General features: G+C 50.5%; 1 protein-coding gene across 1 annotated transcript; it reads right to left on the bottom strand.

The window, feature by feature from the left end:
* Window positions 1-242: 242 nt before the first annotated feature.
* Window positions 243-4,057, bottom strand: LOC123090702 (gamma-glutamyl peptidase 5). Its single transcript, XM_044512032.1, has 4 exons — window positions 3,544-4,057; window positions 1,001-1,156; window positions 741-908; window positions 243-634 (listed from the first exon to the last, which is right to left on the bottom strand). The coding sequence occupies exons 1-4, from the start codon at window positions 3,916-3,918 to the stop codon at window positions 485-487; spliced, it is 849 nt and encodes a 282-aa protein (XP_044367967.1). The 5' UTR covers window positions 3,919-4,057; the 3' UTR covers window positions 243-484.
* Between the last annotated feature and the right edge of the window lie 10,137 nt (window positions 4,058-14,194).

Here is a 14,194-nt window from a genome sequence, read left to right as displayed (position 1 = left end):
TCACCAGACTGTTAGACATGGATCGTTCCATTACTCCAACCTCCATGGGGTCAGACTTGTTGTTGAAGAAGGTTGAGCCGTCCTGCTCCGTCACCTTGTCCAATCTTAACAACCTCTTCAAGAGCTAAAGGTAGTCAGAGACAGACAGCTCACTCACTCACTCACTAGCTCAAAAACAGAACATGGGAGAAAATCCGACGGGAAGCTTCTCCGAGCAGAGAACATCGTCAACAGAAACGAGAGACTGCCAAATTAGCATCGATCGCTGTTTATTAATGCTTCGAATAAATAGGCGGTTTCTGTACAAGATGATGATGATGATGATGATGGTGAATGTCAAGCTCCGAAGCAGAAAAATAAGGATTAATTCTAGGCTCGCAATCGCAACCCCCCCAGCTCAGTAACGCTACTATGTCCTTCTCCTCCTCCTCCTCCGGCGGCACCGCCTTCTTGTCGGAGCTGCCGCCGTTTCATCCTCCGACTCCTATAGCTGCACCTTATGTTGCTGCTTCGGCTGCTGCTGCTGCTGCGGCTGGAGCCTGCCCTTGAGGAAGCCCCGGCACACCTTCTTCCAGAACTCCTTGTCCGGCTGCCGCACGTCGAAGCTCGCCTTGGCCACGTCCACCTGACAGTCCTGCACACACGCAACGACGATCATCGGTTATTAGTTTTCGTCTGACATAGAAGATCGATCGCACTTGCAGCAGAAAAAGAAAAAAAGAAGTGGTCTGGAGGTTTACCAGGAGGAGGTTCTGGCGGAGGAGGCGGTCGGCGATGCTCATGAGGATGTCCTTGCTGTACTCGGGGTGGCCCTGGACGCCCATGGCGCGGTCGCCCAGCCGGAACATCTCCACGCCGGTCTTGTCCGACCGGGCCAGCACCTCCGCGTGAGCTGGCAGCTCCCACACCTGAGAGTTTGTCAGAACAGCATCACATTAGCACACTGAAAATGACATTGACATGCAGGAGAACAGTAAAAACTCTGAATCTGTATGAGTACCTCGTCCTGGTGGAACTCGATGATGGGCAGGTGCACCGGCATCTTGAGCGGCGCGAAGAGCCTCGCCGCCGCGGCGGTGGGGTGGATGCAGCTGACGCCGATGTCCCACCCCTTGCACGACCTCCCGGTCTTGCCGCCCAGCGCCCGGCACAGGATCTGCAATGAAGAAAACTACCGTTAATTCGCCGCTCCCTGTTTATGCTGACAATTCATTTGCAACAAGAAAAAGACTGCTAGTACGAGCCAACAATGATCATCAGTTTAGCATTTCTCAGATTGCGACGAGTAAATATTCTGAAGTACAAATACAGCTACTACGTGATGAATGACAGCGAGGCATGCTAACATATACGCGTAACCCGACATCATCATCATGCGCCAGAGCCAAGCGCGTTGCGACAGAGGATCAAGTTTCCGGCTGCCATCGGTCACCGGCAACAGCGGGACCCGGCGGCAGATCACATCGAAATTCAGCCTGTTGGACTGAAGCCATTGTTTTCAGGGTTAAGCAGCGTCGTTTTCTTGGGACCGTGAATCGTGGGCAACCTACGCATCTGTGCACTTCCATTATCTACCGTACGTAGGTGATCTCTGGGAGAAAAGAATCGAAATTGCTCCATGCACGACACAAGTGACCGATCTATGCACGACACGTAAATCCAGCGGCCGACGCCCTTCTCAATCAACGTTTGTCCGGCCAGATTTAATCCATCGTCTGTGCATCGTCCAACTGCATCGTGTGTGTAGCAAGACTCGAAAAGAATTCAGGTCTCGCACTAGCTGCTGTCGCGAACATGACATGCGATGCCATGACATGTCTTGACCCACTCGACGGCCGGGCTTGTACGGCTCCGGGAAGGGAGCTCTGACTTTTGCAGTATCGCACTTGCATCTCAAGCCTATCATCGTTAATTTTTCTTTAAAAAATAATAACTGGTGAGGTCAGGACAGTGATATTATACAGATTGGAAAAGAGTTTGACGTCTAAATTACGTATCCAAGAACAGCAACCCAAGTCGAGCTTTACTACAAGATAGATCGCCTCTTGGATAATAGCCAGGGGCAGCCATATCCGTCAACAGCCGATGTATGAGAAGACGACCTTAACCAAATTTCCTCGAAAAAATGTTCCACCGACACCCAACCTCGGATGAAAGGCGGATCGCCACGTCACTGATACGTTTTCGCAGCTACGCCACGCACGCAAAAAAGGAGGCAAAAAGCTGGCGGCAAGCGGGTGCATGGCCGCTGGCTTGCACGCATGAGCACGACGGCGGTGGCGTCGTCCGCAAAGCGACCGGCCGGTTCGAAAGGGCCGGTTAGTTAGATGCATCACGCCGCCGGCGTGCGTGCAAGTTGCAGCGTTTGAAATGTTCAAACAAGCAAAACAACCGGGGCTCCGGCTCCGGGCGGTAACCTAATCAAATGTGCAACTGGCGCGCTGGCTGACTGGGAAACAGCGGGAGATGCTTGCATGCTTGATTTACCGGCAAGTGGCGGGCGGAACCCGGCAACGCCGCGTTGGCCCACGTGGATAGGCGTTAAACTAGACGAGTTTGTAGTTAACCTCTAGGGAGTACCTAGAACTCATCTAGATGAGATATAATTTGGTCTCATTCACTTTGAAAACAAGAGCAGATACAACCCACGTCAGCACACACGCATCTTATAGCATCACATCCAATGACTATAAAAGATGAATGAGACCAAATTATATCTCATCTAAATGAGTTCTAGCAAAACTGTAACCTCTAAGCGGCCACGTCACGTGCTTGCTCAGAGAAGCCAGCCGGAGTGCACGTCAAAATCTTACGGTGGCTTGGAGGTGGGACCCACGGCAGCTCCCGGGGGATTCCTGGCCACGAAGGTGGCCACGGGCGCTGAGATCTCGCTCGTTTGTACAAACTGATTCTTTGCAAATTGATTTTAAAGTAAATTAACTCCTGAGCATACAGTAAGAACAATTTATAAATCGTTTATTTACTTTTTTGCAAACACAAGCTTACAAACAATATATTTTTTTCGCGGGTAAAACAACAAAAATAATTCAGCTGTGTGTTGCACAAAAGCAATTTTTTTGCGAATAGAAAAGCATTTGTTTAACCCCGACTAGATGCATCCTGTCATCTGAATACTTAACTGCAACCAAGTGTACCCCCGCTTGTATATTTGTTTATTTACTGTGCAATGCAGCCCTGTGCTATTCAGATTTAAGCTTTGTGCCAACGCTTCAAAAACATTTCGCATTTCTCGGTGAGAATCTGCGTGTGTTTTTACTTTTACCCTGCTGGTTTTACCGGCCGAGCGCATGGTAAAGAAAATGGGTAGGAGAAGCATGGAAGGCCCTAGAAGGGCGCCACTCCTCTCAGCTGTCGCGGCCTGTCCGATTGCGAGGCGCCAACCTCGGAGCCCACCGGCTCGATCTCACACGGAAAGAACAAGGAGCGGCTTCAATTACCATCCTGCCCTCCGGACCAGACGCCGAGGCCAACCCAACCCAACCCAACCAAGAATCGAAGGACCGGGTCGACGGACGGACGCACCTGGTGGCCGAAGCAGACGCCGAGGACGCGCTTGCCGGCGGCGAGCTGGCGCCGGATGAGGTCGACGAGGGCGAGGATCCAGGGCTCGTCGCCGTGCGCGTCGCTGCAGCTGCCGGAGATGACGAACCCGTCGATGCCGGCCGCGTCGTCGTCAGACGGCAGCTCCCCGCGCACGGCGCGGTACACCCGCCACCGCTCCCCGTCCTCGGCCAGCAGCGCGCGGAACACCTCGAAGTAGCCCCCGTACGCGTCCCGCACGTACGCCGAGTCCTCCCCGCACTGCAGCAGCGCGTACGACCCCCCTCCCGCCGCCGCCGCGGTCACCACCGGCGCGCCATCGACGGCCGCGGCGTTCTCGAGCGGCCCCATTCCCATGGCGACCCGACCGCGGCCGAGGGATCGTGGCAGGAATGGGCGGGGAAGGGCGGGCGGGCGGACGGGGGAATGGGCGTCGACGCTAGGGATTGCGCTCGCTGGCTGGCTAAATTGGCTCGCTGTGGGGGAGGAGATGAGGGGGCGAGAGCCGGCCGTATTTAAAGCCGTTTCTCCCGTGCCGAAAAGTGGCGCAAAGTAAATGGCCCCCCACAGTAACTCCGGTTTACCGCGCGCTCTTGCCGTTTTTTTTTCGAGTGCATCACGGGCCGGTTTTCCGAGTCTCTGCAAATCATTTCCTTCTCGCTTTTCCTCCCGCGTCTCCGCCGTCTTCTCTGGGGGTTTAATTTTCTCCCCGTTTTGACCGCTCAATCCACGCAACGAATTAATTTACGTACTGTAATTCCTTCCAGCGACTGGTGTGTGTGACAGCGCTGTAGCAGTGGCAGAAGAGAAATTTTTGCTATACCATTTCTTCGTTATTTTGTGTGTGTTTTTGTAACACTGGTAACAAGGCCCACAGTCCGCATCACCAGTACGTTGTTGAGGTTCGCCCTTCATCATCAGCTGGTGCATCGGACGGAGCCATTCCGACTTGTCTGCCACGGAGCGATTCCGTTTAGATACTCCTGTCACGGTGTCCGCCGCTGACGCGGACACCGCCGGCACCTTTGCGTCCGTTTGCGCGCGGGCCAGTAGTAGAAAACAACGGCCTAGCACGCTTTCCGAGGTGTACGAAACTGCCATCACAAGCCTCACTTTCTCATTATCTTGGGGAAAACCTTGGCGTACCGTGTCAAAGGCTCAAAGGCAGTAACCGGCCCTGGGTTTCTGCCATGGACCTGGACGTGGTTTTGGAAATGGTAGAAGGCGTCCAGGTTCGATGAACCTGCGTGCCATAGGAACTCTGGATGGATGGATGGATAGCACGTCGCTTATTGTGAGGCATGAAATTAATTCCATTTGGTGTCAATGGAATCGGATATACTCCCTGCCTTCACTTTCGGACTTCCAAAGAATCTCTCGCGGCGTCAAACGGTGGGATTGATTCGTCTCGATCAGCGAGTGTGGATTCGTGAAAATAACATCTTGACAAAATTTGAAGTACTCCTGCGTCGAGAGTGAAGGAATATTCGATGGTCTCTTTTTGGTAAATATAAAGAGGACGATGTTTTATTAATTTCCCCGATTCCTTTCCCCAAAAAATAATAGTATCTCTTCCTACCTATTTCAGGGTTTCCCTTCACCAGTCTTTAGCCACTTTGCTGATATTATTGATTGTACATAAGAACATTACTTCCACTATTTTCTTTTTTGTACTACTCCCTACGTTTCTAAATATAAGACTTTTTTAGATATTTTAATATGGACTGTATAAGAATGTATATAGAGGCTTTTTTTTGCATGGTAATACGCGTCTCATTTATATAGAATAAAGATCATGTTACAAGGCACGTAAGCACCGACCATACATGACTGAAAAAAATAGGAAAATCCTATGCAAAATACCAGCGCCTGCCCTTTTCCTTCGACACCACCGAAGCAGCCATCAAAGTGTAAAAAGACAGATCACCTCTTCACCCAAGCTCGACGCGGCTCCATCGCTGATCAACAGCTTTACGGACCTCCAAAGTAGTTTGCAAGAAGCAAAACCATAGCCATTGAAAGAATCAGACCGGGGCAACATGTCCCCGGACACGCCATCGAACTTCAGAACTGACACCCCCGCATGACGACCACGGACCCAGCACAAGAAACTCCATCTTCCAGCTGTCACTTGCACAGACAACCGCCCGCGCGTACTCCTGAACAACAAAACCTCCAGGAGGAAATCAGAACTGCCAGCCTTCGACCACAGACCCAGCACAAGAAACTCCATCTTCCAGCTGTCACTTGCACAGACAACCGCCAGCGCGTACTCCTGAACGACAAAACCTCCTTGCTCCACCATGACGTCGGAGACAACGCCACAGCAACGGGGACAGAGCAGAAGGAGAGACACACCTGATGGAGTCGCCGCCGCCGCCTCGCCAACACCATCCATGAACCCTAACGTTGCCGATCTGTGGGATTGGCAGAGACACGATGCCATGAGCTCCGAGACGCCGCCATGAAGGGCACTGCCGGTGTGGGAGTGGAGTTGAGGCAGATTTATTCGTCCGGGCGCCACTCCCACCACCTCAACGACGCACCACGACCTACAAATCCAAAACCTAACTACAGAGCGGAGGAACGGGGTCCCCCCTCCCTCCTGCCGCCGGAGCAGCCGAAGGGAGAGGGGGCCAGTGCCCCGGCCGGTGAAGATCGGAGGAAAGAGATCGCCTCCCTAGTCGCCTTGGTGGTGGCGGCGGCTAGGGGCAATGTATATAGAGGTATTTTAGAGTGTTGATTCATTCATTTTGCTCCGTATATAATCTATATTGAAATATCTAAAAAGATTTATACTCCCTCAGTCCGGAGATACTTGTCGCATAAATGGATAGAAATGGATGTATCTAGGACTATTTAAGAACTTCTCTGACAAGTATTTTCGGACGGAGGGAATATTTAAGAACGAAGGGAGTATATACTAACTGCATGTTAACTACTACCTTTGGTCTCTAAATATCAAAAACATCTTATATTTAGATACAGAGGTAGTACATGACTATTGCATTGTTCTCGTTTGTCCGATTTTAACTTTGTAGTTTCGAAATTTTGTTGCAAAAATTTGGAAAAGGTCTAACATAAAATATAAGGTACATACGGATGTATATATGTATTTTACAGTGTAGATTTTTTATTTTGCTCCATATGTAGTCCGTATTAAATCTCTAAAAATGTTTATATTTAGTAATGGACGGAGTATATATTATATGACCCCTAGTATCAATTTGCATGAAAAGAGACCGACCTAGCCGCTCTTCGCCATGTGCCACTAGCGGACTAGCCACACAATCTAGGCCGTGTTGAGTGAGCAAACACCCAACAAGCTAGCTAGGCAGGGAATGGGGGCAATGCGGGGCCAGTTGCATTTGTTGCGTGGCATATACAAATAGCCATGTCGCCCACTGGCATCAGACGTCGCACGTAGACCAGTAGGAGAGCGAAGTGTAAAGAACACCACTGTTTTGCACGAGAATTCCTGTGGTAGTTTACGTGTGCGCCGTACTGTAGCTGCAGCGCGCACATGCATGCACGCACACGCAAACGACGACGAGGGTGCCGAGGCGAGGGCCGCATGTGGGGGCATGTGATCGCCGGCGATACGGACAGATCCTGCTTGTCTCGCCGGCCGGCTCGACCATTTTTGTTCTTCTGTTTTTCCTTTTACCCCCCCCCCCCCCCCTTCATTAATTTATTTGTAATTTTATAATATTTTACTTATATGTTCGTCAAATGATATAGCAGTAAAAAGAGCACAAAAATGTAACGTAAATTACATCCAGATCCTTAGACTACAAAGAACAACGAAGCTGACCAATTTTTCAGTTCTACAAAACACGCTGCTGAAAACTTGTACATGAGGTCTAGTCTAGTTAGGGTCTAAAATATTCTTCTCTCTTCCCTCCTTGTGTGCGTGAGCTACGGATCTATATGTCTTAACTTTTGAATTAGTTTTGTCTCTGTTTTCCGGTACGTGCGTGCACGTGTTTCTAGCACTTTCAAGCGGAGGGTTTAGTCAATTCAACCACACGAACACGCTCTTTAATTAGTCTTTAGGTATGGGAATCTAATTAGAGTAACATGTTTAAATCTTGCTAGTTTCAAATCACTTAAGCTGCCAAGAAACTTCGTGGCTACGCAACAGATATTTCAAGTGGTTCTCCAACTAGCTTGCTAGCCAAGTCAGTAATTTAGTTCCGTAAATGCATAGTTGGGACTCTATAAAACCCAGGTTGTAGAGTACGTTTATGCTATTATAACTCGCTATCTCCGGGACTTCATTAGTAGTAAATCCATGCTCTAGAGGATGTTTTAGCATCATATGATCTTTATTCATACTGCTTTGCTATATTTGTCAGATCTTATATGTGCGTGCAACCGGTGCATATGCAATTGTAGCCTCAGTAGTTTCACGTTGGTGCACGGGTGTGCACTTTAAGTCTCAATCGACTATGATCCCGGCACCTCTTATTTGAATTCACACCCGATAAGATTAAGAGAACTGGATGGTGACCTAGGCAAAAATAACAGGCCTAATTTGTTTTATGCGCAAGCCACGTAATATCTACGCAGAAACTTGCAGGTGCTAGACATATTGAGTTGTCTTTAATTTTTGTTAGATGGTCTACGGATTTGGATGCAATTTTTATTATTTCTGGTGTTGATTGTACTGTCATGATTGAAGATGAATAGATGAAAAGTTTTCTCGCAAAAAAGAACAAGAAATATAAGATTGGTTAGTGATCTCAACGGTCTTATATTTCTTCCCAGAGGAAGTGTACTAGATTAGATAGCACATCCATACGTCCACGCACCACGTACGAGCCAGCTACACATACCGTCCAAAGTTTGCACAAACAAAGGAATCAAAAACTTTTGTCCTGCCCGGTCTCAACTCTCAACTCTCAGCTCGCTGGAAAAGGACGTGTGCGCGCGGTTAGGAGGGTACCCGGCACACGCTACACTGTCTGTCTGTGACACGGTGAGATGACTCATCGACCGGCCTGCCTGCCTGCCTGCATGCCCCGCCCGTCCTATCCCTCCTCTAAAAAAGCCGGTGGGGTGCGTGCGCTCCAGCACACGACGCCGAGTACGTAGTAGCACGTTATTGCCTCGACACGGAGGAGAACTCGTCTTCCCGCGGAGAAGTTCGGCGAGGCGTGCGATGTTGGAGGTGGGGCGTGGCCTGTTGGCTCCGTCGAGTGTCATATGATCTTTATCGGCGGCCACACACGAGATGGCACGCGAATGGCGGGGGAGTGCCAAGTCCTGCTGGTGGCTACTGCCCAGTACTAGTACTAGGCGGGACATGGAATTTGGAAAGATAGGATCTGTCGCCCGTAGGATTGGCCAATCTGGTGCTCTGGCTCTTCTATTCACAGAAAGAGCTGGTAGCATTTTCCTTGTAAGATAACGTACTAGCACCACCACCGCAGCTGGTTGCGACTGGTCCCCTCAAATTTTAAGATCTTTTTATCATACATTTACGTAAATAAAATAAGTTTTATATGTAGTAAAAATAGTACCATTGAAAAGTTCGTTTGAATACGATAAATATTATTTCAGAGATGCTAAAACTTTACCGTCAGATTTTTAGGCATGCAAATTGAATGTTTTTCATGGCAATTTAAGTTGGCACAAGGATGGTATTTTTAGTTTGCAAGCACGGCAATTTCCTGACAAAAAATGAACTGGGGCGGGTTTGTCATGCTCGTCAACTAACCTTGCCGTCGTCTTCAAACATAATTTGTCATGAAAAACGTTCGAGCTGGCATGAAAAAGTTTGATTTTTCATGTCTAAAAGTTTGACGTTCGCTGGATATTCCGGTCCTATATTTTTATGCCATATCAGTTATATTTTGCAAACCAAATCCAATTCAGAAGCCCTTCGCCTCTGCTGGCTACGGGTAGAGTGGAAGGATGCACCAAACCTTTGGATCGATTTGGGCCCGCCATGCACTGCTGAATGCGGTTGCACCCGTGCCACCACTGGTAATGGCCACATTGCCAGATTCCGGAGCTCTCCGTTGCTCCATGGCCTACGCCCTTGTGACTTTGCACCTAAGATCTTCGTGCTCTCTCGCAAAAGGAACTCCCTAGTCCAACTAGCTCTAGCAAATAACTTCTAGATTTCATGCACCGGTATGGGTAATGGCTTCATCCTTGCTCGCATTCAGCAGTTCGCGAACCTTTGGCAGAAGCTCACACCGTCACTCTTATCCCTGGGGGTGAGGACACAATCGTCTGGAAGTTCACCAACAACGATAACTATAGCGCTCCATCTGTCTACAAGGCTCGGTTTGAGGGTCTCACTTCTTCAGACTTGGTGCAAGCGTGCTGGAAGGTTTGGGCACCCCTATACTAGGTGCACATTCTTTGCTTGGTTGGTTCTCCAAAACAGGATTTGGACATCTGATCGGTTGCTTCATCGGGGTTGATCAAACTGCGGCCTCTGTCCCCTTTGCAAGCAAATCCAAGATTCAGCGGCTCACCTTCTTTATCAACGCCGCTTCACTATGCGCATTTGGAACGTCATATTTCCTTACCTCGGCATGCATCCTTCCAGCGACTTGGGCCACGATGGCTTCAGTAAGGGATTGGTGCGATTGTAACCTCCTGTTTCGACATGGATACCCCAAAGGCGCTTGCCTTGCATCCTTGATGATGCTTATTTCATGGTATATGTGGCCAGAGCGCAACGCTAGAGTATTTCGTAACACCCACTCCTTCAATGACCATTATTGCCAATATCAAAGAGGAGATCTCTCTTTGGGCTTTGGTCAGTGCCAAGCATTTGAGTGTCGTAATGCTGCGAGAGGAGACTTTACCCCCCCCCCCCCTTGCGGGTCTTGTTCCAAACATCTCCTTAATAAATGAAATGACAAATCTTTTGCCTTTTTCAAAGAAAAATCAAACACAAAATTTGGTGCAAAATACAAAGGGTCCTGATAAACCGGAAGGAGGAAGTACTTCTTACGTTTCTGTTCGCGTATATAATTTATGCTTGCGCACGGGACACAAATATTGAAACTAACAATACAAGCATAGCTGGAAATAGGCCAAGCTAATCTACGGTCGCATAGAACACTTTAATCCCATTAGAACAACTCTAGCATAGTTGCCATAATGCATATGGAGTGCGCTTTAAATGCATTTGAAGGTTGCCGAGGTGACGCACAAACTCAGAGCCGTCATATTGGTTGCCTCCATATATATTGAGACATTTATATTTATGCCCCTAATTTGCGTCCACTCTCAGATTTACCCCTACCTTTTTGATGTGCTCAAATTTGCCCCTAAAAGCATTTTAGGTCGCCAAAATGCCCTTCCATCTGGTCAAAGTGACTTGACCAAAACTTTGAAAATTCGTACGAACTCAAAAGAATGCAAATAAGATATCAAAATGTTCATAAAAATATCACCTATATGCGCATGTCATCAGAGGTCGAATATGAACGCGGGCTGGATATGGAGCATTCTCCATATCAGGGGCCGAAGGACAACTCTACAGTTGAGTGGCCTTTTCGGTCAAGATCACCAATGTATGATTATTATGCCGACCGACCCAATATACAGACTCTTCTAGAGTTGTTCTTATTCTGACGAGCCTGGCATTCGTGCATGAGTGCGGTCTTGGATAGAACGAACAAAACGGTTGGCTTTTGCAATATGCAATTGTGGTGCAGGTCTCATAACCATTGTGAGCAGGCTGCGACCACATTTCTCTTAATTGAACGTTGATGGTACTGCGACCACATTTTTAACATATAAAAGCCCGACATTTTGACCGTTTTGCGTGTTTCGTCTTTAACATTACAAAATTACAACAATTTATTTGTGTTTCATTATGTCTACATTTAATACATACTTAAGGTGATTATGAAGTTGACATCACATGGCTATAAACTCCTCTACTCTAATACTCTAATGATACGCACGGTCGTCGCCTGGTCAAAACCTGTGCCCCGACGCGGCGGCTAGACGCTGTAAATTAAGCTTTCGACGTGGCCCGTAGCCGCTAATTGGTCAGATGACCTGGCCTCCAATGCATGGATCACGCATGTCCCGACTCAACTCATCAGGGCCAAATGCATCATCCCGGCAAGAAAGTCAACGTACTTTGCTCATAGGAGCGCTTGACTTTTTCCCCTTTTGACGTGCTAATGTCTCGAAGGTGTAAATTCAAGAAATATCCCTCTCAAGTCCGTAGACCGGACTCTACTTTATAGATCCTTCGCTGAACAAATTTATCGAAACACCATTGTTCACAAACTATATCAAATAACCATCACCACCGATCCAATATATATATAGATCTTCAAAGAACATTGAACACCAAGTTCATACTTTAACCATACTTTGAGTCTGATCAATCTGACTAGGCATTACGAGAGTCCTGAAGGCCCCCGCGTCGCTCCGCACGAGCGACACGGGCGGCGACCCAAGCCACCGCCGAAAGCCTCCCCTCCGTCGTCTCCCTTCCTCGCCGCCGCCGGGATGCGTCGCCGGGCAAAGCCCGTGTGGCAGCGGCGGCGGCGGGGCTTCTTCTCCACGGGGCGGGCGGCTCATGTCTGGCTCGTGCGGCACCGGCGCGTGGTCGTCGCGAGCTCGGCGGCGGCGGGCTGAGGCTCCTCCCCTTCGGCGGGGGCGGAGGATCCGGGGCCCTCGCGCCCGGATCTGGTGGTGTGCGGGCGGGGCCGGCCATGCAGTGGCTGCCCTAACATCGTGGGTTGGTGGCCCGTGGTGCGGCCGATCTGGTCCGGCGCAGCACGGCGCGGGCGTAGGCGGTGGTCCTCTGGCTGGGAGGTGCGGCCAGAGGGAAGGTGCAACACGAGGTGTGGGCGTGGCCGGGTCGTGGTGCATCTGTGTGGGAAGGTTCGGCACGACGTGCCCGGCGGCATGGTTCGGCCGTCGTGAGGATGCGCGGCCACGCGGTCGGTGGCTGCTGCTTGGGCAGTGCGGCAGCCCGGGATGGAGACAACGCAGTTCTGCAGTGCTGGGCGGAGCGGATCTGCTGCGAAGTGTGAAGGTGGTCAGATCCGGACGGATTGGACCTCGGTGGCCCGATGGAGGGCTTGCTGATGCTTGATGTGCAGGGCTCGAGAGGTTGACCCGGGCGAAAGCTTGTCTCCGACGTGTCCGGAGCCGGCGATGGCGACGCTTTCAAGCGTCGTTTCCTTCTTGTTGGCATCGTCGAGGTACTCTCAACTCCAATCTTCGCAGCTTCGGGGGAAACCCGAGATCCATGGGATTGGACGATGACGGTGCTTTAGTATCGTATCCCCTCTCGGGGGCTTCGTCTTTGGAGCTAGGTGTTGGGGAACGTTGCAGAAAATTAAAATTTTTCCTACGGTTTCACCAAGATCCATCTATGAGTTCATCTAAGCAACGAGTCTAGGGAGAGAGTTAGCATCTACATACCACTTGTAGATCGCGTGCGGAAGCTTGCAAGGTGATGATGTAGTCGTACTCGACGTGATTCGAATCACCGATGACCAAGTGCTGAACGGACAACACCTTCGCGTTCAACACACGTACGGGACGGGAGACGTCTCCTCCTTCTTGATCCAGCAAGGGGGAAGGAGAGGTTGAGGAAGACAGCTCCACCGGCAGCACGACGGCGTGGTGATGATGGAGAGGCAGTACTCCGACAGGGCTTCGCCAAGCACACAATGGAGGAGGAGAGGTGTTGGGGAGGGGAGGGCTGCGCCTTGGAGGGTGGTGCCGCTGCCCTCCCCTCACCCCTCTATTTATAGGGGGAAGGGAGAAGGGGGTCGGCCCCCTAGAACCCATCTAGGGGGGGGGGGTGCGGCGGCCTAGGGGAGAGGGGAGAGGGTGGCTTGCCCCCCAAGCCAAGGGGGGCGCCCCCTCTAGGGTTCCCCCTCAACCCTAGGCGCATGGGCCCAAGGGAGGGGGTGCGGCCAGCCCACCAGGGGTTGGCTCCCTGCCCCACGCAGCCCATGTGGCCCCCCCGGGAGGGGTGGCCCCTCCCGGTGGACCCCCGGAACCCTTCCGGTGGCCCCGGCACAATACCGGTATGACCCCGAAACTTCCCGGTGTCTGTTTGACAACTTCCCATATATAAATCTTTACCTCCGGACCCTTCCGGAGCTCTTCGTGACGTCCAGGATCCCATCCGGGACTCCGAACAACATTCGGTAGTCACATACTAGTCTTCCTAATAACCCTAGCGTCACCGAACCTTAAGTGTGTAGACCCTACGGGTTCGGGAGACATGCAGACATGACCGAGACGCTCTCAGTCAATAACCAACAGCGGGATCTGGATACCCATGATGGCTCCCACATGCTCCTCGATGTTGTCATCGGATGAACCACGAAGTCGAGGATTCGATCAAACCCTGTATGCAATTCCCTTTGTCAATCGGTACGTTACTTGCCCGAGACTCGATCGTCGGTATCCCAATACCTTGTTCAGTCTCGTTACCGGCAAGTCACTTTACTCGTACCGTAATGCATGATCCCGTGTCCAACACCTTGGTCACATTGAGCTCATTATGATGATGCATTACCGAGTGGGCCCAGAGATACCTCTCCGTCATACGGAGTGACAAATCCCAGTCTCGATCCGTGTCAACCCAACAGCTACTTTCGGAGATACCTGTAATGCACCT

The sequence above is a fragment of the Triticum aestivum genome, chromosome 4B, assembly GCF_018294505.1.
Source record: "Triticum aestivum cultivar Chinese Spring chromosome 4B, IWGSC CS RefSeq v2.1, whole genome shotgun sequence".
Taxonomy (NCBI): Eukaryota; Viridiplantae; Streptophyta; class Magnoliopsida; order Poales; family Poaceae; genus Triticum; species Triticum aestivum.
Note: the sequence above shows the minus strand (reverse complement) of the source record. Positions and strands in the feature narration are given on the sequence as shown.